We start from the raw sequence: 27506 nt of genomic DNA on the forward strand, positions 1-27506 counted from the left end.
CTTTAAAAATATGTATTTCACGTGTACTTTTAAAAATGTATTAAGTCCAATTTGCGGAAATTGAGGAGGTTGGTTCATGATCTATACCGCAGCCAACCACCAGAGGGCGACTGAGACACTTTGGCTTCACTTTCCGGGCGCTGGCATGTCGTCCATCTTTGAATGAATTTAACACTAATGAGTTGTTTCCTTGTACTCCATGAGGTAATACACATATTGGAGTAAAAAGTACTTAATTTACTGTCCCTCATTAGAAATACAAATTCAACTTCTGCAGTCATACACAGAGGATCATGGCTCACACCTTCTTCCTCTCCTCTTCCCACCCTGTCTCATTACCGGAGCGGCGTTGGAGAGCGGCGTTGTCGGGGACGATGCTGTGGCGCCCGATCGAAGGACTTCCGAGAACCCGCTGGCTTTGCTGTGCAGCCCCCCCCCCCCGAGCGCTGCAGCCGGGGGTAATGGCTTTAGCAGGGGCAGGTACACAAAGCTCCAGTGGCCACAAACCGGAGCTGGACAAACTTTACTGTTGACATCTGGAATTTCTCTCCTCCCTTTCTTTTTTTTATTCTCTTCCTCCTCTTCTTCCCCTGTCCCCCCCCCCCCCTCTCTCTGTTTGATGGAGGGCTGACTCTCTCGGTGCAGGATCCATCATCGTAAAAGCGTCCGCCAGCTAAATATAGATATTTGTTTTCTTGGGCCTGTTCTGGGGCAGCACATGATGTCGTGCCCTCCTGTGCAGCCGGCCTGACCCTGAACCGCTCTAAGGTTCCACTGGTGCATGTGCACACGGGGTCATTATCATAATGGAGCCTGTCAGTGGTCATTCATCTCATATCACACGTAGTTCGGGTCAGATCCTCGTCTGCTGCAGCTCTGACAATAATCAAAGGTCTCAGTTTTAACTTTATCTGATGAAACTAATGAACATACCTCATCCTAGTTATTAAGACTTGTCAGAGTTTTAAAGAATGGTTCAAACACTATCTCCAAATATCTCTGAGACAGTAGAAATATGATAACCTGTTTGTGTGGTGGACTCCAGGAAGAATAGATTATGCTTGTGCTGTTGCTAATAGAATCCTAATAAAGAAAGAAGGAGAAACCATCAGGTCAAATCAAAAGTCACTAAAAAACAGAGTTTATCTCCAATATTCAGCAGGAAACTTTTGAAATATTCATAATTCTACCCAGAAACAACTACACACACAGTCATACATGTGCATAGGTAAATCTAATTGCATTTTACCTGCATCATTTGCAAACACACAAACACACACACAGTCACATTCAGCTTCCGAACACACAAACAGGAAGCTGCTGCTCAGACAAGACAAAAACAATGTCAACACAAATCACAACAACATGTCCATCTACATCACTGCAGGGAAATGATGTGTGTGAGTCTGTCCACACTAGGGTTGCAAAATTCCGGGAATATTCAAAGTTGGAACTTTCCATGGGAATTAACGGGAATATACGGGAATTAACGGGAATTAACGGGAATAAACTGGAAATGTTGTGGGTAATTTATACTAACTGTATTTACCTTGTCATATACAAACATAAATATAAACATTTTGTTTTGTCATGGGCTGATTTGAGCCCTGAGGAAACTTTGGGCACTTGACTATACGCTTCTGCATCGTTGTGTCATTCTTAACATAGGTCTTTGCACAGTATTTGCAAATGTACACAGCCTTTCCTTCTACATTGGATGGGGTGAAATGTCTCCACACATGAGAGAGTGCACGTGGCATTGTTCTGTAGAATAAGATGAGAAAAAAGTTTGCAAAAAAACTCTAATGCCCCCCCCCCTCCGTCCTCCTTGCATGTGAACGGCTTATTTCCTTTGCACGGCTTGAATTCACCAACCTCACCACAGTGATCTCTGGGGAGTCGGTGCCCCTGAGCGTTGGAGGTGCAAACCCCAAAGAGCGAGTGTTGGGCGATGGAGGACATGTTTGTCCCGGCCCCCCCCCCTTTGGAGGTGTTTGTTAGCCGAGGCCGATCCTCACAAGTCTCCAGGGAGGGAGGACGCTTGGTCCGGCCTCTTCAAAGAGTCCCAGCTCCCAGAGCAGGAAGTCCAGCCCTGTGCTGCTTGGAAACAAGATGAGGCCGACAGGAAGGAAGGTAATCCATGAACACGCAACTGTGCTACTGTCCACACAACTACACACACACACACAGACACACACACGTACTGGCATCCGTCCCTCACCCACAAAAACCTGAGTATTCCTCGGACCCCACAGTTGTTCAGCTTGATTTATCTTGTGTTTCGTGCTGTTAGATGGTGGAGGTGACTGGTGTGGATGACTCTGGTTTCCTGTGGCAGCTGCATGTGAATATGTGAATATGTGAATTTACTCTACAGGTCCGAGTGGTTTCCCCTGAAGGAAAGCAGCTCTCAGACCTGCAGCCAGTTCCTTACCTCCTAAAATAACCTGAAATTTGAATGAAATTTGTTTTAACAAGACGGATGAGAAGTCCCTTCTTGGAGCCAGGTTGATTTATCTGTCTCTGGCATCTGATATCATAAAGCTTGTGATGCTTCTTCACAGAAACTTCCTGCTGCTGAGAGAAAGATTGATGGCGACAGCGTTTCATGGGCTTGTTGAATAAGAAAAACTGAGATTCAAGGTTTAAAAACAAGTGAATACGTCGATGGAAATGATAGAAGTCTTTAATCCAGAGGAAAATACCACGACCAGGATGAGCCGACTCCCACACCAGTGACCGCTCAGCTTTACTTCAGCTGTTCCTGCTCGAAACCACCAGAGAGCACTCTTCAATTGATTTTCCACGGAGGAAGTATTCGCACTGCGGCCCACAGCTGAGGGAGAATGTGGCTGGAACAAAAATCCGCTGGAGCTGCCAAGGAAATCAGGAGCCTGGCTTCCTCCTGCTCCTGCTCATATTCTACAGCGTGTGGTAATATTGTGGCTGCAGGGAAATTAGCTGCTGCACAGCGGTGTCTGTGAGGTGAGGATTAGCTGTTTTCATTTTTGCAACGTGACCCAACGTGGAAGCTGCAGACGTGTAATCAAAGACAAGACATCATGTTTGGGGTCGGTTCACGGAGAACTTAGAAATTCAGAGTATTCCGTATTAAAACCACCAGGAGGAGTTGAGATTGTATTCAAGCAACACGATATTTCTATTTAATAATAAGATATAAGATACATAAGATATGTTTAATCTTAGGTATTTCGTTTTTGACAAATCTACCGCATCTATCTGTGGAGCTTGATATTTTAAATTGACTTATATATACATAGGCCTCAGTATGTGTAGATTTGACTGTAAATAAATATGAACGACACAGCATCTATCAACAGTGAAGCCAATCGTCTTTATCGCCCCCTGGTGGTTGGATCCATTATAGGTTATAAACTCTGCCTCCTCCATGTCACCAAATGGGACGTGGACCAAAGTCTGAGTCATTTTTGGTCGTTCCTGTCACACTGATGTGTTCATGTTTCTTTAATTATTTAATTAAACGTCATCCTTGATCACTGTGGCTCCAAATGACATCATCTACCCAAAATGGCAGCATTTTCATATTTGCTTCATTTCTGGACAATAGGAGAATATTGTAGGTTTGAGTTAAACTTTTTCTGTGTGATTGACCTAATATCTAAAGACTGAGATCTGTAAATTGAGGAGCTGATCGACTTCTTCTCCTCTCTAAGACTGATCCTGATTCCCTTCCAGGGCATCGTGGTGTGGAACTCGCCCCCCCCCCCCCGGAACCCGGAGGATTCTCTCTGGGAATCGAACTGTAGAAAATATGGTAAACAACTCTCTCACTGCGAGATGATGATGAGCGGCCGGGGCCTCACGGAGCTCCGAGCGCTCACATCCCCTCACAATAGCAAGAAGCTGCTGCCAACACCTGATTCCAATCATATGTGATCATATGTGATTATTAGCACCTGTGGACGCCCCCCCACCCCTCCTCCACACACACACAGACACACACACACTTCCAGAGACAAGATAGTTTGCAGACCGTCCCTTGTATTTGTACTGATATTGTAGCAACCTCAGTTTTTTATGATGGATCTGACGTCCAGAGATTTGAAATCCACGTCTGATCCAAGTTTTTGCAACACAACTATTAGTTTAAAATGCTGAGCGCTGCACTATTGTGGCCAAGCTTTGTTTATAATGAGCTTCGTCATGTGCACGGTTTCCTTTTTCATTTTACAGAAAGTGCTTATTATTGGATGCAGCTTTTCTGGATCCAGATGGAGCTGTTTGTTCGTGAGCTGTCGACAGGGATCAGCTCATAAATGTTCATTACTCAATAATCAGATTTTCTACTGATTAATCCATTCATCGTCTAATTTGTACAAAGACAGAAATCACTTTGTTTTCCAGATGGCATCTACAAATAAGTTATTATAGGCCACAACCCAAAGATAGCTTAAAAATCAATTTAAACAATTGATTTAAAATAATTGCTGATTATATTTCAGTTGATAAACTAGTGGATTGCAGCATCAGAGCTTTATTACCACAGCCAATCAGACTAGAAGTTGTCACGATCCTCTCAGTCTAGCAGCAACATCCACAGCTTCATAAATAAATAAAATATTATGAGGTTAATCGTACATTTTGGTCAAACTTGAATAAGCTGCTCTCGTCATATCCTTCCGATTTTGGGTCGTATGAGAGTTTCAGCTCAAAGCTTCAAACCAGACTTCCAGAGAATTTTAAACGTTTGCTGTTTTGGTTTCTCTCTCCCTGATCTCATCGGTGCAGCAGGAGGAAGAAGCTGCTCCACTAGAAACCACAGATACAGTTAGAGAGGAGCACAGAGAACATTCTGCAGAGAGTCAGACACTTCCTGATGAAGGTGGTGGAGACCAAACCAGAGCTAAAACACACACGGAGCGGATGCTGGACAAGAACGTGAATGATAATGTTGTGCTGTATTTGCTGGAAGAGATTTCCGTTGCTGGTTGGGCTGTGACCAAGTGGTACAAATAAATGAAATGAAAATGAATGCAGAGGAACCTGAAAAGAACGATTCAACACACCTAATGATTGTTGATAAAACTAAAGAATAAAAAAGCACAACAACCCAATTTGCCCGAAACAACTTATGTCTCTATTGTGTTTTTTAAACTGTTGCTGAAATGAGATGCTCATGAATAATCACTTCCAGCTATAAGAGCTTTTGTTCACGTAAACTCACAAACTCGACACATTTCATTGCACAATAAGCTTCCAAGTTGTTGATGCTAATTCAACCTGTGGTTCAGTTGCAGAAATGCTTTTCAGGATGATGCCTTAAATGCCAAAGCTGTGATGAGCTCATATAATATCAAGCAGTGTTTATGTATTTGAAGACATGGGACATGGTTTTTAATGTGCAGCTGTGGGAGTAATCTGTGTAAAAAGTATATACCAGATTTTCAGAATCTGTATTTTACTGCGTTTCATTCTATCATTTCAATAAGAGAGAGAAAGTCAAATCCAATGCAGGAGTTTTATTCAGTTTCTCTCGTGCTACTTGTATTTTTTAATGACTATATGTGATGAAAGCAGTTGTTTATTGTTTCTATCGGTGTTGTAATATCTCAGAGGTTCTGACAGTTACACAATCCTGGACTGAATCACCTGGTCGCATGATTTCACCCATTCTGGGAAATGAACTTCCCACTCTTCCCACTCTTCCCACTCTTCCCACTCTTCCCTCCTTCTCTTGTCCCCCCCCACCCCCCCGCTCGCAGCCCGGGACAGTAGCAGAGACCAGCGAGTCCCGCAGGCCGGGACGCCCCGGGTGATGTGAGCGAGGGGTCGCTGGGGGTCACGCTGTCAGACACAGGAGACTGATGGAGGGCCCCGGTCCTGCCAGTGTCACGAAGATGGATCAAATGAAAACACACACACACACACACACACACACACACACACACACACACACACACACACACACACACACAGACGCACACAAACAGATTTGTATGGTATGAACAGATTTGTATGACCCACATTATACAAAAATTACATCTGTGCACAACTTTGTCTCTATTTCATACTCTCACTTTCTCTTAGATGTGAACTCTCTCTCTCAAACACACACACACACACACACACACACACACACACACACACAAGCACACACACACTGAGACTGACAGAAACAGGTTGTCGGCAGGGTGAGGGGAGATGTGACTCACGTCCAGCTCATTTATCTGCAGTCCATGTGTATGACTGAGCTTGAGATCACATACCCCAGCATTTCTCAAACAAACCGGTTTCTCTCACACACAGACACACACACACACACACACACACACACACACACACACACACACACACACACACACACACACACACACACACACACACACACACACACACGGCTGCTACATTGAAGAAGATCAGACTCGTCGTAAAAACACAACTAAGCTGTGAAGTTTCTTAAAGGAAGAGAGATGTGTTATTTTACTTTTTCCCTTATTGTCAGTTAATCCCATGATAAATTAAGATGAAGGAAAATTCTAATTAAGTTAAAGAAAGTCTAATAAACTACACGCTTCACGTTGTAGTGACGACTTTCATGTGATGAATGATTGGTAACAAGCCGTAGATCCTGTCTCTGTTGTTACGTGAGTCTGAAGAACACAGCTAGCTCTGCCAGTCACTTAACGTTTAGAACCAATCATATTTAGATAAATCCTCTTAAGCCAATTCTTGGTTTATTCCAAGCGGCCATTTAAAGCCATTTACTGTTTTGAAGGCTCGAGTTTGAAGCCTTTTGTTGGTGGCCTCCTCCCATTGGACGGTACGAGCTGTCAATCACAAGGTGTCCACGCCCCCGGTGCTTCATCGTCTATTTTACCCTAAATGAAGATCATTTGCTAAATGAGCATCGTGCTGTATTGAAGAAGACTCGAAACTAGACCGTTAACTACTTAGGAAAACGTTTACTCGCGTTATAAATCAAGCGAACGAGTAAAGTCGGTTTTATAGAAACAACAAGCGGAGACGCCCTCTAGTGGTCGTTGGAGAGAACACAAGTTTTAATGACGTTTCCACAGATGTCCACGGGAATGACTTCATCGTCTTGATGATATCAAAAACGTGTCTTTCTCACTTTAGCAAAAAATATGAGCAAACTCCCTCTATCTCTTTGTTTGAGACACGTGCACTGACGAACGCACACACACGCACACACACACACACACACACACACACCCACACACACGCACACTCTCTCTTAAATTTATACTGACACACAGATGGCCCCTGCTCCGACCACAAATGTAGTGTAACCCCTGGTCCCTGCGGTGCGGCCGGGGCTCAGACTGCCAGTAAAAGCGAGGGATGCTTCATGGCTCAACAATTTGCTGGGTAAATGGAAAGGGTTCGGTGTGTGACCTCAAACACTCTCCTCTCTGTCTCTCCCTCGCTCGCTCTATCTCTCTTTCCCTCTCTCATCTCGTCCTCTCCTGATTTCATTGGTTTTTTTTTTCTCCTAATCTGATTTTCTCTTGGCTTCTTATTTTACGTCTTCTTCAACTTTTTCCTTCTTCCCCTTTTTCGCCTTCGGGCCATTTTAATTCATTACCCTCTCACTTTGTCTTGAATGATTTTGTCTGGTCCACAAAAGAGAGTCAGGTTCTATTCTAGTATCCAGAGAATAATAAAGAGTAATTTTATCAGCTCTTAAGTCATATTTTCTTTTCCCCCCCTTTCCCTTCTGGCTTAGCAGTCGTCACCAGCAGACGTCCAGAAGAAGTTTTCCTGTGGTACAGTTTTACATTTCTGTTATTTCATATTCCTTTTATTCTTTTCTAGTAGAAATCTCCTGGTCTCCCTGTCTGTCTCTGTCCTCTTGGCGGAGGTGTGACCCACTTCCCCCCCCGGTCCGAGGGGTCAGGAGCAAAGTGAGGACACTGGAGGAGGAAGGAGAACCTCAGCGCGCAAATATGAGCAGCACGAAGAGAAAAAACTCTGCATTTCTGTAAAATGTGGTTCAGTGGGTTTACTGGGGAACGGATACGCTGAAACTCAATCCAAAGTCGGGTTTAGCCAGAAAGGTTTTAATGGTATTAGAGACATTACTTCATGGAGAAGTGGCTTCATCTCGTGAGCAGCGTGCAGAGATTAAAAATCAGTGATCAGAAAATTGAATAATTACATCCTTGCTTGATCCAGATGTGGGTCATCTACATGCGATTGCTGTCACACACACACACACACACACACACACACAACTGCAGCTACTGCTTCATATCTTTAGACGTTAAACTCAGAGTTTGCTGACAGAAAATACGAGCTTGTACTTTTGAAATATGGCTCTGAAATTTCATATTGTGTTTCACGAAAGCGAGAAAAACCTCAAGAGGTGCGAGCGCAACCGACGCCGGACCCGGTCCTCTTCTCACCTCGGAAAGTGAGGGAAAGTCCAGCCAGGTGGATTTGGGTGTGTTGCTTTAATGTGCACACACACACACACACACACACACTTGCACAAAAGCAGAGGAAAGGGGAAAAGAAAAGAGTTTTTGGATTGGACGGGACAGGCAGGGATCAGCGGGTTAACTTTCCCCCAAAGGGCGTCAGGAAAAAGGAACTAAATTGGGTGTCAGAAAGTGCTAAAGAGCTGAAGTGAGTCCGGGACCCCGGTTCCCATGTGGGTGGGTGCTCGCTTTTATATTTTACAGACAATGTCCCTTTAAAAAGCCTCACGTCTGGAAAGCCCATTAGATGTGCGTATAAAATTTCCCCCGTGATTAATAGTTGATGAAGCCGGGTTGTTTGGAGGGTACTACCAACATGTGGCCGGCAGGGCTCCTCCTCTGCAATCTCACGTTACACCCCATAAACTTGCCACTCTTTCCCACCTATATGTTTAAAAAGGAGGAGGGCTCACTTGTCAAGAGAGCCTTAGAAGAGTTGTGAAAACAGCCAGCCCGAGGAGGGGAGTCCTGCAGTTGCGGACGCAGCTCTCCTGTCGAGCCACAGGCCAAGTCAGATCAGCCGAGGGGGGGGGGAGAGGGTGTGTGTGCGAGCGCGAAGGCATTGGGGGAAAGTGTGTGAGGACCAGAGGCTCCAGAGGACGTCACGCACTCGCCCAGAGAGAGAGAGAGAGAGAGAGAGAGAGAGGGAAACACGCCGCCGCCACAGGAAGGTGTCTGTCCTCACGCGTTCTGGACCCGGGACGAGTCGGAGGCCTCTGACGGGAGAGAGAGAGTCCTGCAGCCGTGGAGACGAGGATGTGCTGGAGTGGATGATTCCTCCACAGAGACACAGATACAGATTGTGACTCACTTTCTGAGACGAGGGTTCAGAGTTCCTCGACCAGGACCAGACTTGTGTTGAGACGTGAATCTGAACAGCGTGAGGAGAGTTTGTGCGTCAGCATGGATCAGCCGGCGAGCAGCTGCATGCGGAGCGCCCACCCGGGGTCCCCCATCTGGGGCTGCATGAGGAACCCTCACTCGGGGGTCCCGGGCGCCAACCTGCAGTCGCCCTACCAGCAGGGACCCTTCTCCCTGCACCAGAAGCCGGACTTCCTGGCCTACACGGACTTCTCCAGCACCTGCCTGGTGCCGACCCCCCCGCACGCCGCCTACCCCCGGGACGACCGGCTGTACCCGGAGAGCCAGGGCGGCTACCAGAGGGCCGAGTGGCAGTTCAACCCCTGCGAGACGCGGGTTAGAGCGCCCGAGGCCTGCCCGCCCGCCGTCCCCCCCGCTGCAGGGGTGGGCGGTGGAGGGCCCGACCTGGACAGTGTGGGGGGGGAGAGGCTGCCAGGCGCTGGGCCCGGCTGCCTGGAGGGAGAGTACTCACCCGGGAGCGTGGCGTCGGCCGACTCGGACAAGAAGAGCTCCAACAAGAGGAAGAGAGATGTCACAGGTGAGTGAGGTGCATGCTGGGAGTCATGGCGGCTGGTGGAGAGAGGGAGAAGAGCTTAGAGGAGGAAGACATCCGTTAACAGAACGTCGGGGGGGTTTTAAAACAGATAGTGGACGTTCCTCTTCTTTCTACTGCACACTGGTGGAAACACTGAGGGAGAGAAGGGGAGGAAACATGGACACGATCCAAGGAATCAGCTCGACCCAGAGTTCTGAGGAACTTTCCTAATTTAATTGGATCAAAAGCCACCAAAAGAAAATGTGAAATCAGGATATTCCCAGTATGACTCATATTTCTGATCTGTGCAGCCGCAGACGAGTGTAAACAAAACGCCACGCAGCCGGTCGGTGCTGCTTCGAATCTCACGGTTCAGGACGTCTTCCTCTCGCTCGGCTTCCTCACCACGTCGCTATGTGAGAGGTGAGGAGGTGACGAGACCTTTGTGTTCCCGACACACGCTCCGAGCTGCAGTCGCATCCTCGTATTGTTTCGGGGGGGAATTCAAAAAGGCCCCGGGTGATTGACGAGGTTTCTGAACGTTTCATTGCGTTCGTGCATCCGATTGGAAATAAACCTTTGTGTTTCTACCGGGTTGAGAGGCTTCACAGGTGCTTCAGGCTGCTGGTCGCTGAGGGTCTGTCATCTCTCAAGTTCAATTCATACACAACCCGAGCTGCAGTTAAAGATGAAATAATAAGAAGAAGAATGTTTAACGATGAAAAAGAAAAAGTGATATCATGGGGAAAATGTTTATTTAAGGATTTTACACAGATTTGAGTTTGTCGGCTGCTTCAAAAAAAGACATAAGATTATTAAATTCAGATTCTTAACTATTTCCATTAGAGCTCAGTGTCGTCTCATATCCTCAAGTTGTGTAGCACTGAAATCAGATCATTGTACGTTTATGGATTAACAGTAAAAATTCATATTTTCTATCATAGCTCATCTTACTAATTGGAAGCAAACGTTACTCGTATCTTTGGTAAAGTAGCTTAATTCTTAAAAGTACAACAATTAAGACTAAAGGCAAGATTAAAAGATGAAAGGATTAATGAAAAAGTTTAAATACGCTAAATTTCAAACTGTTTAAAAGAAGATAAAACATCTGGATCATCATCACCAACTCTACTTTCTGCCTGTTTCCACTCACACAGGATTTATGAAGTCAGATTAGTATTTTGCACCTTTAATGAAATAAGATTAATATTTTGTATATAATTGTCCGTAGTAAAACATACTTTTTGTATATATTTTGTATATATTTAACTATATGTTTCAGTATTTATGTGAATCCACTGGTAGATGGGAGGAGTCAGCAGCATCATAGAGTCCAGATGTTGTTACACACTGTTTGTTGTTCCTGTTACACAAAGTTTTAAAGTGGACTTCAAGTTCGTCCAAATCTGACTAAGTCATTATCAAGGAATAAAAAAAAAAAACGACTTGACAAGCAGTGAAGAGGAGTGGGGGGGAGAAGGATGGGGGGTGCAGACCTCCCCCCACCCCCCCACCCCCTCCATCCCTTCCTTACCTTATTGTAACCTCCACTGAAAACATGCCAGACCACGTCTGCTAAAATCACTTGCCCGTGAGCGAGCCCACTCTTTTTTTTTTCTTTTTTTTTTACATTCTTATCCATTGACATTTTCCTGTCGTTAAGCCGTAACACAATCTCCCACTGAGTGCATGCAACATGTCTGACCACTACATCAGATCGTGGGGTTTTGGGGGGTTTCAGAAAAAAGAGCTTTTCAGTCGTGCATCGACTACAGAAAGAATATTAGGGAAAATGTCCTGGAGGCATTTCTATAGAGCTGCTGTGTGTGTGTGTGTGTGTGTCTGTATGCAAATGTGCTGCACACGTCTGATACGAACTTTAACACAAGGTTGGACAAATATCTTTTTATAATATAGAAAAATATGAGAAAACCTAGCGTCATTTTCACTGTTATAATCAGCAGTAGAAGAATTATTTAAGAGAGTATTCCTATGATTTTAAAACATTTTTTAAAAACATAAAAAACGTCTGTTTCACGATAAAATAAAACATTGAAACTTAATTCTTATTCTGTACTCAAAATTCACTGGCAGTTTATAAACACTTAATAAAAGAACAACCTCGTAGTTGTGAACAAATGAGACGTTTTAAATGTTTCTTAACGGATGAATGATAATTATAACTCTTGTGAAGCGCTAATAACAAATGATTACACATGTGAACAAACCCACTATGTTGTAAAGCATCTTACACACACGTGCTAATCAATCACAGCTGGATTTAAAGGTGTTTATATATCTTCATGTAACTAAATGATTAACTCATTTGTTACAAACATTATTGTTCATTTCATTAATTGAATGATCGCTGCTTACGATAAATAATTGGTCTCCAATAAAAGAAACTAATTCCTTGGGAATCCCGGCTGTGACCTTTACCCTCAAATTACTAATCAGTCACTCGTGTAATTTTCCTTCTGGACTATTTACTCTGAAACATTTGTTAACTTTACAACAGCTTTCATTTTCCTCCTGATTCAGACAAACGACTTTTTCGCACCATCTGCCCGAAAAGGCACCAAATGCTGTTTGTCTGTGGGAGCCTGCTGAGGAGTTTACGGCCCCTGGCTGTGCAGGATATTTATTGGGGGCCTGTTCAGCGAGAGCCAGTGTGTGCCCCCCCCCCCACTGCCAGGTGTTCAGTCTGACTCGAGCTGCCTGGCACGGCTCCCGACCAGGACCCGACCCGGCCAGGCCGCGCAGGCACACTCAGAGCGGCGTGCCATTAATGATGTTTGAACCGCGGCGAGGAGCTTTTCCCGACGTGACACATGCACACACGTCAGGTTTCTGCACACGTTAAGCAGATACGCACACAAACTGCACACACGTCCCGGTCTGCCCAGTCACATCTGGACCGGTGCAGTTCACGTCCTGGCAAAAAAAATCCTCACTCGGGCAAATTAGAAACCATTTTTTTCTGGAGATTACATCAGCTGCTGGTGTCGCTGCTAATGCGCCGTTATTACCAAAAGCTAATTCCCTTTTAATGCAGCAGAGAGGTTTTCACCCAACGTTAAGTCTTCCAGCTCTCGGTTATATTTATCCTGATAAGTGAGCTTTAAAATTGTGCCATGTCTTCAGAAATATGGCGGCAGAGAAATCTATAAATCGGAGCAATAAACGTCACACGAGTCGTTGTTATAAAAAAAGCTTTTTATAATATCGACCTCGCCGCCACTTTCATAGAGATCTCAAGCTTTTCCTCTGCTGTACTCGCTGTCATGTAGAGATGAGTTAATGTGAATTTCCCCCCGAGTGCTCCAGTAGGAAATATCTCTCACACACACACACACACACACACACACACACACACAGACACACACACACACAGACACACACACACACACACACACACAGACACACACACACTGAGACCTGGACACATCCGCACCTTTGTTCTTTTGTTAGAGGCTTTAACGATGTTCCGCTGCATTCCTCCTCTAACTCAGTCCCTCTGTGGCTGCTTGGTGGCCCCTGGCCTGCGCCGGCACATTCTCACACGCACCCCCCCACCCAATGCTCAGAACACACACATGTCCAGCTGCACATTCATGCACGTAAACATACAAACAAAGGCGGAATCAGTGGTGTACAAAGTACTTGGAAGCCATACTTGAGTAAAAGTACAGATATCTTACCTGAAAGTGACTTCGGTAAAAGTAGAAGTCACCCGTCAGAAAATGACTTGAGTAAAAGTCTTAAATTAGCTCATATTAAAAGTACTTAAGTATCAAAAGTATCTGGTGTTGAAATGTACTTAAGTATCAAAAGTAAAAGTACAAGTACCAAAATTAAAAATGCAAAGTGCTTTTTATAGTAGGCCTATACAGACACAAAACAACCCAAAATGTTTCTCCTCAAGATTTATCTCAACTGACTGAAAAATTATAACAACAATATGAATATAATGTATATAATGTATAATTTTACAAATTTTGAACCCTAGATGAGAGAGAGAAAGAGAGAAAGAGAGAGAGAGAGAGAGAGAGCTGCGCCAACCTCCGCAGCTCAAGTAACGAGCCAGTTTTGAGAATGTAAGAAGTAGAAAGTACAGATATTTTTGTTCAAATGTAACGAGTAAAAGTAAAAAGTCGTCAGGAAAATAAATACTCAAGTAAAGAACAGACATGTGAACAATCTACTTAAGTACAGAAACAAAGTTTTTCTACTTCGTTACTTCCCTCCACTGGGCGGAATATACATGATTTTACGTGCACATGCATTGCTCACCGTGCACGGGCGCTACAGGTGAGCAGGCCTCGGGGTGGTCTCCTTTTAAAAGTGCTCGGGTTCGGGTGTTTACTATACGAGGGGCCTCCCACCAGAGAGGCTTTGAGGTTGTGGTTTGTTGGTTGGAAAAGTCTTTAAGTTTTGGTTTTAATAGTCGACTGGAGGCTGGTCAACAAATTACCGGACAGCTCATCCAAATCCAATTAGCCGTGGATAACATTTAAATAGAAGCGTTTATGGGTCGAGTGGTGAAATCGTGTGTGTGTGAGAGAAACTGTAGGAAAGAAAAGAGATGAAGTGTTTGTATGAACGTGATGCAAAAGGTTCAAGGACTAAAAGCATGATAGCGTCTGGTGGAGTAACGTGAAGTGCATTGAGAGAAGTAGAAAACCAGGCGTCCAACTCACTCTCTCTCTCTCTCTTTCTCTCTCTCTCTCTCTCTCTCTCTCCAGATAACCAGGAGTCCGGGTTTAAGGTGGACTCCACCTGCAAGGCCCGGAAAGAGCGCACGGCGTTCACCAAGGAGCAGCTGAGGGAGCTGGAGGCCGAGTTCACTCACCACAACTACCTGACCCGGCTGCGGCGCTACGAGATCGCCGTCAACCTGGACCTCACAGAGAGACAGGTACCCCCCCCCACCCCCCCACCCCGGGCTTCCATCAGGGACGAGGGATAATAATCATCATTCCACAGTCACTGCTCATCTATCTGTGTTCAAACATCTGCACTACGGAAGAAGTGAGCATCAGTTTTTAGTTTTATTTCCGTACAGTGAAACAAATGCTGAGAAATCCCCCCAAAGAACGTAAATCTAGTAGAAAGATTAACGTTTAAAAACCTAAAAGATTTCAAGGAACGTTTGATTTAAAATAATTGAAGAATAAAAAAGCTCCACAACAGATTTTTTCACTGAGCTGAAACTCAAAGTGAACCACTCATTTCTCAAGGTGGTGAATCCAGTTTTTTTATAACAAAGCCTGAACTCGACTGCAGCTGAATCACAATGAGCCGTTTTTTCCAGAGGACTTTTCATCCTGTGGTCGCAGCAGCAGAATGACACGCAGCTTTAACGAGTGGGCGGCTGCTCCAGACCTGATGAAATCGGGCGAACATGTGTCGATGCTGCGGGATAAAAAAAAAAAAAAAAAAAAGAGCCCCAGTCTGTCTGTGTGTCTGTCAGGCCCGGTGTCCCGGCTCCTCCTAATGAGGCCGCGGTGCCACGGTGACCACACATACTGCGTCTGCTGCTAAATCTATTTCACAGACCCTCTGAAAAACACACACACAGTTGTACAGAGAGGCCGACACACACACACACACACACACAGACACACACACAGAGCCCGGTTCCATCCTGGCTCTGAGCTCCCTCTGCTCCCACTCATCCTCCTCCATGCCTTGGCCATGTGCCGTCCTCTCAATCAGTCACGATGAGCAGCTGGATGTACAGAGGTCGCTGCACTCAGGTTGGATGGACGGAGCTGGGAGCTGCTCTCATTATCTTACAGAATATTTAATATCTTATTGTGTAAAAAACCATAAATCCCCACATTCTGGAGAAGAAGCTTGAGCTTTGTCTCGCTGGTTCCTGACGTAATGCAACTGGTTTTACTGGGTTTTATCTTTTAATAGGTGTATAGCTGGTATTTTTATTTTTCAATCTAAGGTCTGATGCTGTCACTTTCAGTCAGCTGCAGAACAGAGTTCCCATGCAAACAAATGCAATATTTCCGACACTTTGAATGATGTTTATTAAAAACAACAGAATCCAGCTGTGTGAGGAAGTGATCAACCCTCAGAAGAGCAAATCCCTCCGCCAAGTTCTTTCTTATCAAGCTCTATGAATTATTCCCCGGGAAATAAGTGAAAATGTATATTGAAAACAAAATAATTTCCACTGTGAAGAAAGTAATAAAAGTGGTGGATCTGCTGCCTGTCCAGATCTGCACCTCGATTGAATCGGTTCTTTCCAGGCTGATGTTGCCTCCTTCCAGTTTCCTGGAGATCTGTCACCGTATTAAATCAGTCAGTGACATCGTCCATCACAGATTTTACGTGCAGTTGTTTTTTGCTGCCGCCGTTTCCCTGGAATTTCCCCCCCCACCCTCAGGAAGTGCATGTTGCTGCTGCTGTTCTTGGCCGGACGGTCAGAGCATGATATTCTCATTCCAGAGCCGTGGATCCACGTTGTGAGTAAACTCCACATCCTGTGTACACTGACTTCCTGACAGACGAGTCTTTTGACTTACTGTCCATTCGATACCCCCCCCGCTCGCCCGCGTGAGGCCGACGCCTTGAGCCGGAGCCGAGGGCTTTGCACCGACAACCCGTGCAACCGGCAAGGCCAACGTGAACCAAGCCAACTCCTATAGAGCACCGGGAGAATTGAGGGGGGGATTATTTTGTCTATTTTTCTGCTGACTCTGTTGTAAATTGCGATAAAGATTGCAAAACACAGAGAAAACCACGGTGATCCTGTTTCAGGTTCTAATATGGTAAAAACCCACCGTGCACAGTGTGTACTTTGCAATACTTGTTATTCTAAGGTCGTGTGCAGAGTATTTATTTGTAGTTTGAACTCCTTCAGATTCACGAAACTCCAACTAATGAGTATTTTAAGTGTTTTATTAAAACCGATGATTATATAGAGAAACTAAACACGTGAGGAGAAAGATTCAGTTCTAGAATCAAACTCAATCGTTTATTTTCTCAGACCAACAGTGAAAAACTTAAATAAATTAAGTTTAAAATCAGCAGTGACTCGTATCTGAGACGCCTGGACGTGTGTTTTTCTTTGCATAGATTATTTAAATGGTTGCATACGAATGTTCGGCCGCATTAATATTAAATTACTGCAAAGGGGGAAACACCAGGGAGTCGTTTGCCTGAGGCCGACTTAGCTCCAATTAATCACAACAGTTTCCTCCATGTGTACTGATTATAGCTGCGTAATAAAACAGCTTGAACATGGTTTTAATTTCCCTCTGTCAGCGTTGATAACCTGTGTTTCTCCTCCTCCGCTCGCAGGTGAAAGTGTGGTTCCAGAACAGGAGGATGAAGTGGAAGCGAGTGAAGGGGGGGCAGTCGGCTTCTCCCAACGACCCGGAGAACGACGACATCGACTCGGCCGCCTCGCCCAGCTCCGAATGAACGAGGGGGGGAGGAGCCAGAGCCACCGCACACAATGCGACGCCACCGGTGGAAACGCTGCGAGAATCAAAACAATCCCAGAGACTTTTCATATTGTTTTTTTATTCCCGGGATGAAATCACCGAGCGTCTCCTTCGCCGTCATGTGTTGTAAATAGTTGATTTCTGTGCAGAAGGAGGTGATGACACGTGGTCATTGTAGATCGGTGACAGACTCTGATAACTCCCGGGTATCAGACGCTGACGTGATTGTGTTTGAGGGCATCGCCTTCGCTTCCAGTTCTGTAATCACGGCCTTTGACGCTTGACTACAACCACCTGGGAAAACTCAGACCGCTCACGTGCTGCCAAGCCACGAGCGCCTCCCACTCCGGGGTCTTATTTTGTGTATTTTGTTAGTTTTCCTTTTCCCTAGAATATAGTTTTTTCTCCTGTCAAGCATTTTGTACTCTTCCTTTTTTATACATTTTGAATGTTATTGATAAAACACAGATGTTGCCTGTTTCTGCAAATAGAATAAATCATCTGCTGCAAAAAAAAAAAAACAGGGGGAAATATCTTGATAATTTCTTCCACACGCGGCGACGGCGTTCGATCGGAAAGTCGCTCGACGGCTTCGTCACGTGTCGACCGCTTGGTCCCGATATTATCTGACCACACTTCCTGAGACTTGAGAGCAAAATAACCGAGGAGCAGTTGGATTCCATTTTGCTTCTGATGTCGACGTTGAAGGTAATCCATCGTGAGTGCGTGAACGTGCGTGGCCCTTTGCTCACGCTAAAGCGTTCTAGCCGAGTTCCACAGAGATGATGTGGTGATAAAACAGCTCCAGAGTTCTGCTCGTTGATATTTTCTCGAGCTGGAAAAAGCAGAACAACAATCAGACCTTTGTAGTCGTGATTAATATCGAACTTCCTGTGGCGGAGGCAGAAATATGACCATGAGATGAGGACGTGCATCGATGCAGATGATGCTGTAAAATGACTTAAAGTGAATTCCACCACATACTCCATCAGTTCCCTATGTTCCTCATAAAACTGAATGTTGTCATCCACCTGTATTTCTAAGTATTTAGTTGTCTGCTGGATGATCAAACAGGAAACGGTTTGTCAGCATATTAACAACATTGACGGTGTGTTTACAACTTGTCTATCTATAAAAAATGGTAAATAAATAATGAATACTGCTTAAATTAACCTGCTGATAATTATTATCATGACCTTGGACACAATCTGTGCCAAAGAGTAAACTACACAGCAGATATAACATATTTTGAAATGTTACATTACAGCTTTTTACGTTTTTAAAATACGCAATATAAATAAATAGTTTATATAGATGAACATCAAATGAAGCACAAAGCCACATACGACCACACCAACCTGCAGGGAAAATCACATTTACTCCACAATTTAATAATGTCATCCACTTGTATCTGTAATTCCAACTGAATATTTAGTTTTCTGCTGGAAACGGTTTGTTAGCACATTAACAACGTTGACGGTGTGTTTACAATTAGTTTTTCTATAAAAAATGGTAAATAAATAATGAATACTGCTTAAATGAAATGCGCCAAAGGGTAAACTACACAGCAGATATAACTCAAAAATGTGATTCCTTATTTTGACATGTTACATTACTGCTTTTTACGTCTTTAATATACGCAATGTAAAGAAAAGTCTTTAGTAGTTTATATAAGTTAATATCAAATGTAACACAAAGCCACATACGACCACACAAACCAGCAGGGAAAATAACATTTACACTTTATTTGATAAAATCTAGTAAATAATAAACAAAAATGTTTAAAAAAGAGAAACAGCCTAATAATAAACCTAACACCAAGGGCCCTTGACACGTTCCCACTTTGCTCCTCATCGGCGGTGACTGGACATGACAGCAGGGCCAATTTGCCACTTGCCTCTGATTGGTTGAGGAAACGACCTTGTTTCAAAAATCAACAAACATCAGACTGAAAAAATGAATCCGGCTGAATCAGACTCAAATCATTTCAGTGCATCTCCGCATGTCATCGTCTCATCAGTGAAATCCTCCTGCATGTGTGTCCAGAGGAATCCCGACGCCCTGACGTGTAACATGTGTGTTCTCCCAGCGCTCCTGTGACAGAGCGAGCTTTACACATAATCCCTCCAGACGATGCCATAATTATCTTCATTAATATCTCGTACGGGGGTCGGATATCCCCCAGGTGGGATCGGAATCGGCCCCCATCAACGCCCACAGAGATCCTGGCTGTAATCCTGCAGAATGTTTACACAGAGGCAAGTGCTCTCCTGCAGAAACGACATCATCTGACGGCTGCACACGACCTGAGAGTGTGTGTGTCTGTCTGTGTGTGTCTGTGTGTGTGTGTTTGAGGGTTTGAACTGGTTCTTGCAAACCATCACTGTCACTGCACTCAGCTCACAAAGAGCCATTAACTTGACAAGGTGGAGTCGGGCTCCAAAGAGCTGAAAGTATTTGGCCCCAGCCGACTATTTTTAACGGAAGCATCTGGATGGGGCCAATTTGATCTCAACCTGAGTGGAACGTGGACAAACCCACGCACGGGACCCCCAGGACCAGAGGAGGAGGGGGAAAAAAGAGAAAAAGGTTTTGCTGGCTGACCACTTGCTGTATGATGGAAACGGGAAATAATAGGTGGGTATGGGTGAAAAGACGGCTTCTCAAGTACAGGATGTTGTTGTAGCAGGTAGCCAGTCATCCAATTTCCTGCTTCCCAAAGAAAACAAGAGCCCGAGCATAGGAGTCCCCCGACTTACAATAGTGGGCCTATGCTCAGACTCCGGCCAACCAAACAAAGCCTGCAGAGGTTACTGCCCTTTCTGCTGGTCTGCAGGGACCGGAGCAGGCGGGAGGCTGGTATGCACGACCCACACACACACACACACACACACACACACACACACACACACACACACACACAGACACACACACACTCACAGGGATCTGGGGTCAAGTGTTACTGTACGTCTGACCCCTGTGGGCCCCCCCGCTGCAGCTGCTGGGGGGGGGGGGGGCGCTCCGAGTCCTCTGCCCGTTTTCCTCTCGTTCAGCCTCTATTAGGGTCTATTATTGTATTAGTGGTAATAGTAGTCAAAATAAACCATGTCCACTGGTAATGATAGTATTAATATCAGCAGTGTAAACTAATGAAACTGGAATGTTGTTCTTTCACCATAGAGGTTCCTTTTAAAAGGCGCGGGGGGTGGTCACATTTATGGATTAGATTTAATTGGGTGGTGTTGTGAGTGCGGGTTGTGAACGTTGCCAAAACACCCAAGACGGCAGATTGTGTTTTCACTGAAGTCGTTCATCCACTGAGTTTAACGTATTTTCTTTCACGGCCTCCTCACCAGTCGTGTACACCTTGTTCTGTTTTTATTGATTTATGGTAAACGGGTTTCGGTGAAGTCTCCTCCGCCGTGATTATTAAAGCAGATTCAGCTGCAGGAAAAACATTCTTGAAATGTCTCCTCTCCTGTGACTGCAACCTTCTCTGTGGGCGAAGAGCAATAAGGAAACATCCATCAGAGTTTCAAAGCGCTCGCTGACTTCATCCTCAACAGGAATATTCGTAGAACTCCAGCAGACGAGAGGTTCTCCTGCCACTGAAAGCACCGATGACTGCAGCGACTGGATTCAGCCAGATGCTCCGGAGTGGAACCACGTCACCGGCACGGAGCCGGAGCACAGATGCAAGCTGTGGTCACACCGAGCAGCTGCTCTTCACTGTTTCCACTTTTAAACATTTCCAGTTATGAATCATTCTGCTGGATTAAATGGTTTTATTAAAAAATGTGGCAAGACATTTAAATAAAGTTGTCATCCTGCTCGGTATACAGGCCGTGTAAATATGATATAGTATATTTAGGGCCCGAGCACTGATCAAAGGTCAGGTGAAGCCCTATTGAAATTGTAAGGATTATTATTATTATTATTATTCAGGCAAATGAATTGTCTTTTTGAGGGCTTTACCATGCTCAAATTCTTACCAAAACTTGCAGAAAGTTAGAAAGTTGTGAAAATTGACGTATTCTGAAGGAATTGTCAATGGGCGTCGCAAAATGGCTCAACGGTGCCCCCCCCCTGAGACCCCTGGAACGTGTTCACATTGACCGGTCTTCACAAATATCAATATACAGGTGTATCATGACCAGACAAACAAAAAAGTCTTTAGGTGCAAGTGGAAAAACACAACAGGAAGCCTGCTATTTTGCATTTAGTGGGAATTTTGGCCATATTCCACATTTTTACTTTGATGTACTTGTACCAGGGCTTTCATTATTCATAATAATCCAACATCAACTTAATATAAAGGGTTGCAAGAGGTTTCAAGCACTCGACAGTATCATAGGATCAGATGTTAGAGGTTGAAAAAGTTTGATTCCATTCTTAAACCCTGTTTTAACAACATGGCTGACGTGCAGCTCCACTCGATCCTCCACAGTCTGAATCTGAGTCGGCTTCACCAGGACGAGCTTTATTTTGAAAAGCCAGTTGCTCGCTCCTCAGCTCCAGCAGCTCTTGGCGGGAAAAGATCTTGATGGATCGCCGGAGGTGTGAAGGTCATCTCTACCAGAGGCCACCGTAGAAATTAAAGCGTGTCCTCCTCCTCCTCCTCCTGGGCCCGTGCACGCTCCCCCCCCCCACCAGCTCCATCTGCACGCTGGTATTGTGCAACTGGGAAGGCGGCTGGCGGGGATGGGGGGGGTTACATCAAACACTCGCTCCAAGTTTTGTCAGGTCATAGAGCAGGAAATTAATAAGATTCTGTCTATTAACCAGTGGTGTATAAAGTACTTGAAAGCCATACTTGAGTAAAAATACAGATATCTTACCTGAATGTGACTTTGGTAAAAGTAAAAGTCACCCGTCAGAAAATGACTTGAGTAAAAGTCTTAAAGTAGCTCATATTAAAAGTACTTAAGTATCAAAAGTATCTGGTGTTGAAATGTACTTAAGTATCAAAAGCAAAAGTACAAAGTGCTTTTTATAGTAGTCCTATACAGACACAAAACAATCCAAAATGTTTCTCCTCAAGATTTATCTCAACTGACTGAAAAATTATAACAACAATATGAATATAATGTATGTAATGTATAATTTTACAAATTTTGAACCCTAGATGAGAGAGAGAGAGAGAGAGAGAGCTGCGTCAACCTCCGCTGCTCAAGTAACGAGCCAGTTTGAGAATGTAAGAAGTAGAAAGTACAGATATTTTTGTTCAAATGTAACGAGTAAAGGTAAAAAGTCGTCAAGAAAATAAAAACTCAAGTAAAGAACAGACATGTGAACAATCTACTTAAGTACAGTAACAAAGTATTTCTACTTCGTTACTTCCCACCACTGCTATTAACAGTAATAATAACCCTTTATACCTGCTACTTGGTATATCTGACATGTCCATCACTGACACATTTAAAAGAAGACTTTATCAGACACTTGCTTTTTGTGCTAGAAAGTGTATTCTTTTGAATTGGATCACAGATAAAGCTCCATCTAAGGCTCAGTGGCAAAGGGTTGTATTTGAATATGTTGTGTTGGACCATTTGACATGTAAACTTCACAGCAATGATGATGCCTTTCGTAAAACATGGGAACCCTTTCTGTCATATGTTGGTCTGAATGCTTCTACCATTCTCACAAGAGGGTTTGTATCATAGCTCAGAATGCTCTGCCTCAAAAGAGGCACTCTGTTTTACCATTTCATTGATTTACGTTTATTTCTGTATACTTTTATTTTACTTATCTGTTTTTAATTTTTTCTTACTTGTATAGGACGTGACCCCTGAATCTTCTGCCTGTATGGATTTGAATATGTGTGTGAGCCATATGTTTGTCTTGGTTTTGTTTTGTTTTGAGTTGTATTACCTGTTGGAAAACTAATAAACATATATGTAAAAAAAATAGATAAGATAGAAAGATAGAGAAGGACAGCGCAGGGTGAGAGTCAACGTAACATCATAATGAGATAAAAGTGGAGAGGGAGGAGGAAGAGGAGGAAGAGGAGGGTTGAGTGTGTTTGTTCATAAAGGATCCGGACGCTGCTGAGTGATCGTCTTCTTTAGACTGAACGTGATCATGGGAATGTTTTTTTCGACTCTGCCTCTTGTGGATTCTCATCTTTTCAAATGTGACGCTAAGAGTCGGACATGTCTGCCTCACCCGGCTCGGGGCTGCAGACTGGGTTCTGTCAAATGAAACGGACCCAGGAGGAAGTTAATGTTACAAGACTGTTCCTCTTTCTTCCTGCTCGGCCCTCGTCTCTGTGATCCTTCACCCAGCGACTTGCAAAAGAAGCTCTGGACTCGAATCCTCTTTCTTCTCATCCCTCCTTGTTGTTTCAGGCCACCTGCGAATCCATTCCCTCCGTCCCAGCCCCCTTCTGCTCGTCTGTTTCCAGCCTCTCGCACATGCAAGGCAAGAAACCGCCAAAGAGCAAGAAAAGGGAGGAGAACACATGTGATGTCTTCCGCACATCCTCCCCAGACGGCCGTTGTGTTGAAGGAGGCGAATCAGGAACGTGTGTTAGCATGTGTGTCGCGTCAGCGTGAGCATGTTTGCGTGTGTGTGAGCCTGCGTGTCCAACCCGTGTACCTGAGAGTGAGTGAACACGCCTGGCGAGCAGACCCGGGCGGACGCCAGGCAGCGGCGGACCGCCCCTGCTCATCCTCCCCCCCCCCCCCCCCCTTCAAGCCCTCTCTCTCTCGTCTCCGGTGATTAGCGGCTCCTGCAGGAGTTATAAATCTTCAATTTCCATTGCACCATCAGTCAGGACGGGCCAACGTGGAAGAGCTGCGCAACATTAAATTATCTGAGACTTCCTGCAGAGGCTGCTCTGGATGCCGGGGAGGGATCCTGCGGCCTCGGGTCCCCGGGACGCTGGTCTACGGCTCCCTCTGGTTGGTGCTTCGGACCTGCTGCGTCCTGCCTGTGTGGAGCCAGGAAGCACGGCAGCACTTTGACTCTGCAAAGCATCACACAGAGGAGCACTCAATCACACTGTCTGCAGAGCCCGGTGAACACAGAAGGCCTTGTTCACCCCGAGAGCGCACGGCGAGCAGCGCCCAGCGTGAGCGTTGGAGCGGGAGGCGTCGCCGTCCGACTCCGAGACGTCAACACAACCAACGACAACAATAATCACACGTCTCAAACTCCAGATCTGTGTTTCTGAGAGTGAAGGACACAGCGACACAGCTTTAAGTCACAAAATCAAGTCGGCCTCTAGTTAAACAGATCCAAGTAGTCAAATCAGTAGATTTAAATAACTGTTACGTTTACCTTTCCATTTTTCTCACAATCCCAAGAAGGCGCTTCTCAGGAAAACATAAATCCTGGTTGTTATCGTGGTTTGAACCATCGACTCTAAATAAAGATGGACGACACGTTGAAGTATATTATTGTCGGCCGAGAGGTTGATGTGGTTGTCGGGCCATATTAGTAACTCGACAGTCCTTTCGTAAACCAATTTACCTGTTTGAGTCTCCACCAGCCCTTAGTGTAGATGTTGACACTCTTGATACTAGCACATTTGCATTCTCTAATTAATGCAAACAATTTCCTCTCGTTAAAGACAAGTTTTTGTGTCCGAACATGAAGACACATTGGTCAAGAACATTCCTTCTACACCCATTCATTAGCTAGTCAGAGGTCATTCCCAAAGTCAAGGATCATTCAAAAAGGTAGAGAACTTCTAAGGTAAACCTCTCTGAGAATGTCTGAGAGTCCAGAAGGCTTACATAAACGTAAGCCTGTCATTACACTTTCTCCCTCTAAGTCTGAGGTGAAGCCAAACTATCCAGGATACGAGCGCTGCCATCACAAGTTGCGATAAAACATGTACTTTTACTTTTTAGTTTGTTTCATATCCCAACCACTAACATGGAGGAGGCAGGATTTATGACCTAACCTGCAGCCAGCCACCAGGGAGCGATCAGGACACTTATGTTTGAGCTAATATTGTCACTGATGTCATATTAAAACCAATTTAGTGCAACGATTTAAGATTCTGCTGGTCATCTTCATCATTGAAGAGCCTGTGATGTTTGTGTTGGATTTATATAGATTCATTTTCGAGGTTTCCTGAACTTTCTGTGAGGTTTGAGTTCCAGAACAGTTTAAACCTTCCGTCTGCGTCCACCTGACAAGCGAAGGCTCATAAACCTGATCTACGATTGAGTTCTACTCGTGTCACGTCACCGCAGCACCTGAGCCCACATGCCAGGAGAACTCAGAGAAAACCGGTGAAACATCATAAACTGCAGAGCCGCCCGTAAAGGACACAGGCAGCGTAGAAAAACATATCAATCAAATCCATCAGCAGCTTCTGGTTCGCTCTGTTAAAACAGTGGACTTTGTCTTTGGGGGTAAAGCCTGGAACCTCCGACCCTCTGCTGCAAGCCGCTCCATCTCACACAGACGCTCATTCAGCCGAAGTGACCTGGTCTCCATTCCTGCTGCTGCTCGCAGGTCTCCTGTCCAAACAGCCGCGGCCTGAGGAGCGCTGGGGAAATGCTCCTGGAGGCGATGGCGTCGGTCATCAGAGGAATCATCCATCAGCACCAGGGCTCCCAGAGTGCACCGGGATCAGGCTGCTGTCATAAAGGTGTAAGGCCGCCAGAGGAACCCAACCTGGGACAACAAAGTCTGTCGTGACCACGAGGACTCAACGTGAGCCCTGGGTCTGGAAGCCGGTTTTCCCAGAAGCACATGAAGATTAGGACCAGTGGAAAAACGCACATGTAACCGAGAGAGCTTTTCAAATAAGTTGCTTTAGATCAAACATAATTCAATTTGAAAACATTTTAAACTACTTGTGTCGATACGATTGTAATCACGTGGAACTTCTGGTTATTTGAAGTATTGTCGATCCCTAGAAAACCGTCTTTGAGTCACAGATTAAAAACTATAACTGTAAAATGTAAAATATGAAAATAATCTTATTCCTTTAATGCAAGAAAAAGTTTATTTTAAAGGTCTTCGGCCATGAATTGTTTCGTGGAAGCTGCATTTACGTCATATGAGCTTAAATTCAGCTTTAATTTCAAGATATCTATGATTGTAATCACGTGGAACTTCTGGTTATTTGAAGTATTGTCGATCCCTAGAAAAAAGTCTTTGAATCACAGATTAAAAACTGTTACTGTAAAATGTCAAGTATGAAGATTATCTTATTCCTTTAATGACTTTTTATCATTCTGCCTTTTATTTGAAAAGGCAGAATGATAAAAAGGTCTTCGCCATGAATTGTTTCGTGGACGTTGCCATAACGTCATATGAGCTTTAATGCAGCTTTAATGTCAAGATATATGGGGAACAATGACAATCAAACATTCAGTGTGTGTGTCTGTGTGTGAGTGTGTGTGTGTGTGTGTGTGTGTGTGTATGTGTGTGTGTGTGTGTGTGTGGGTGTAAGGTAAGAAGTTTAACACTCACAGGCTGATCAATAAATCGGAGGGTCGCTGAGCGGCAGCCGCACGTTTACTGGGCCCCAATAAATTCCAGGGATTTGGGTTTCCACACAAAGTTTTAGACCCAAGATGGCCGAGGTTTTCACGTACAGGTGTTGTCGTAAAAACGATGACCGAGCTCCAATAATGTGTCGTGTGTATGAGGTAAGACCCTCAGCAAGGGCACGGTCACGTCAACACCAGCAGGTCACAGTGTCGAGGTGTCTCAGGAGAAATGGAACCATTCACACATACTTTATTAAACTATATTCACATTGTGGCCTTTTTTCGTAAATGACAGCATTGCGAAATTTGTACAAAACCTAAATAAAAGCTACAGTGGTGTAAAGTCCCAGAAAACATCTGTGCGGTTGACCACAGGTTTAATCTCAATTCATTTTCACATCGTGTAAAAATTTCCCGACCATCTGGTTCATCGAGCAGCATGAAAAAAAAAAGAAAATCTGCACAAATATTTGCAAACAGTATTTCATCCAGGCCTGCAGATGATTCCAATAAATGCAGATGCAGCCACACAATGAGCTGCAGCTCGGCTTGAAGTTACCCAGACGCCCCAGCTCTGTCCCGCCTGTGTTTTTAATGATCTGTGGGGACCGAGAGCCAAGAGTGTGACTGTGTTCACCTGCGCCAGCTACACACTCCGCCTGGCCGGCCTCCAGACCCGCCATGAGCAGAACCAGGACCAGGATCG

The 27506-nt window shown here is 44.7% G+C and overlaps 1 protein-coding gene across 1 annotated transcript; it reads left to right on the forward strand.

Moving 5' to 3' along the window:
- Window positions 1-9386: 9386 nt before the first annotated feature.
- Window positions 9387-17394, forward strand: meox1 (mesenchyme homeobox 1). Its single transcript, XM_061095471.1, has 3 exons — window positions 9387-9882; window positions 14625-14797; window positions 17200-17394. The coding sequence occupies exons 1-3, from the start codon at window positions 9387-9389 to the stop codon at window positions 17320-17322; spliced, it is 792 nt and encodes a 263-aa protein (XP_060951454.1). The 3' UTR covers window positions 17323-17394.
- Window positions 17395-27506: the final 10112 nt, after the last annotated feature.

The sequence above is a fragment of the Limanda limanda genome, chromosome 21, assembly GCF_963576545.1.
Source record: "Limanda limanda chromosome 21, fLimLim1.1, whole genome shotgun sequence".
NCBI classification, from domain to species: domain Eukaryota; kingdom Metazoa; phylum Chordata; class Actinopteri; order Pleuronectiformes; family Pleuronectidae; genus Limanda; species Limanda limanda.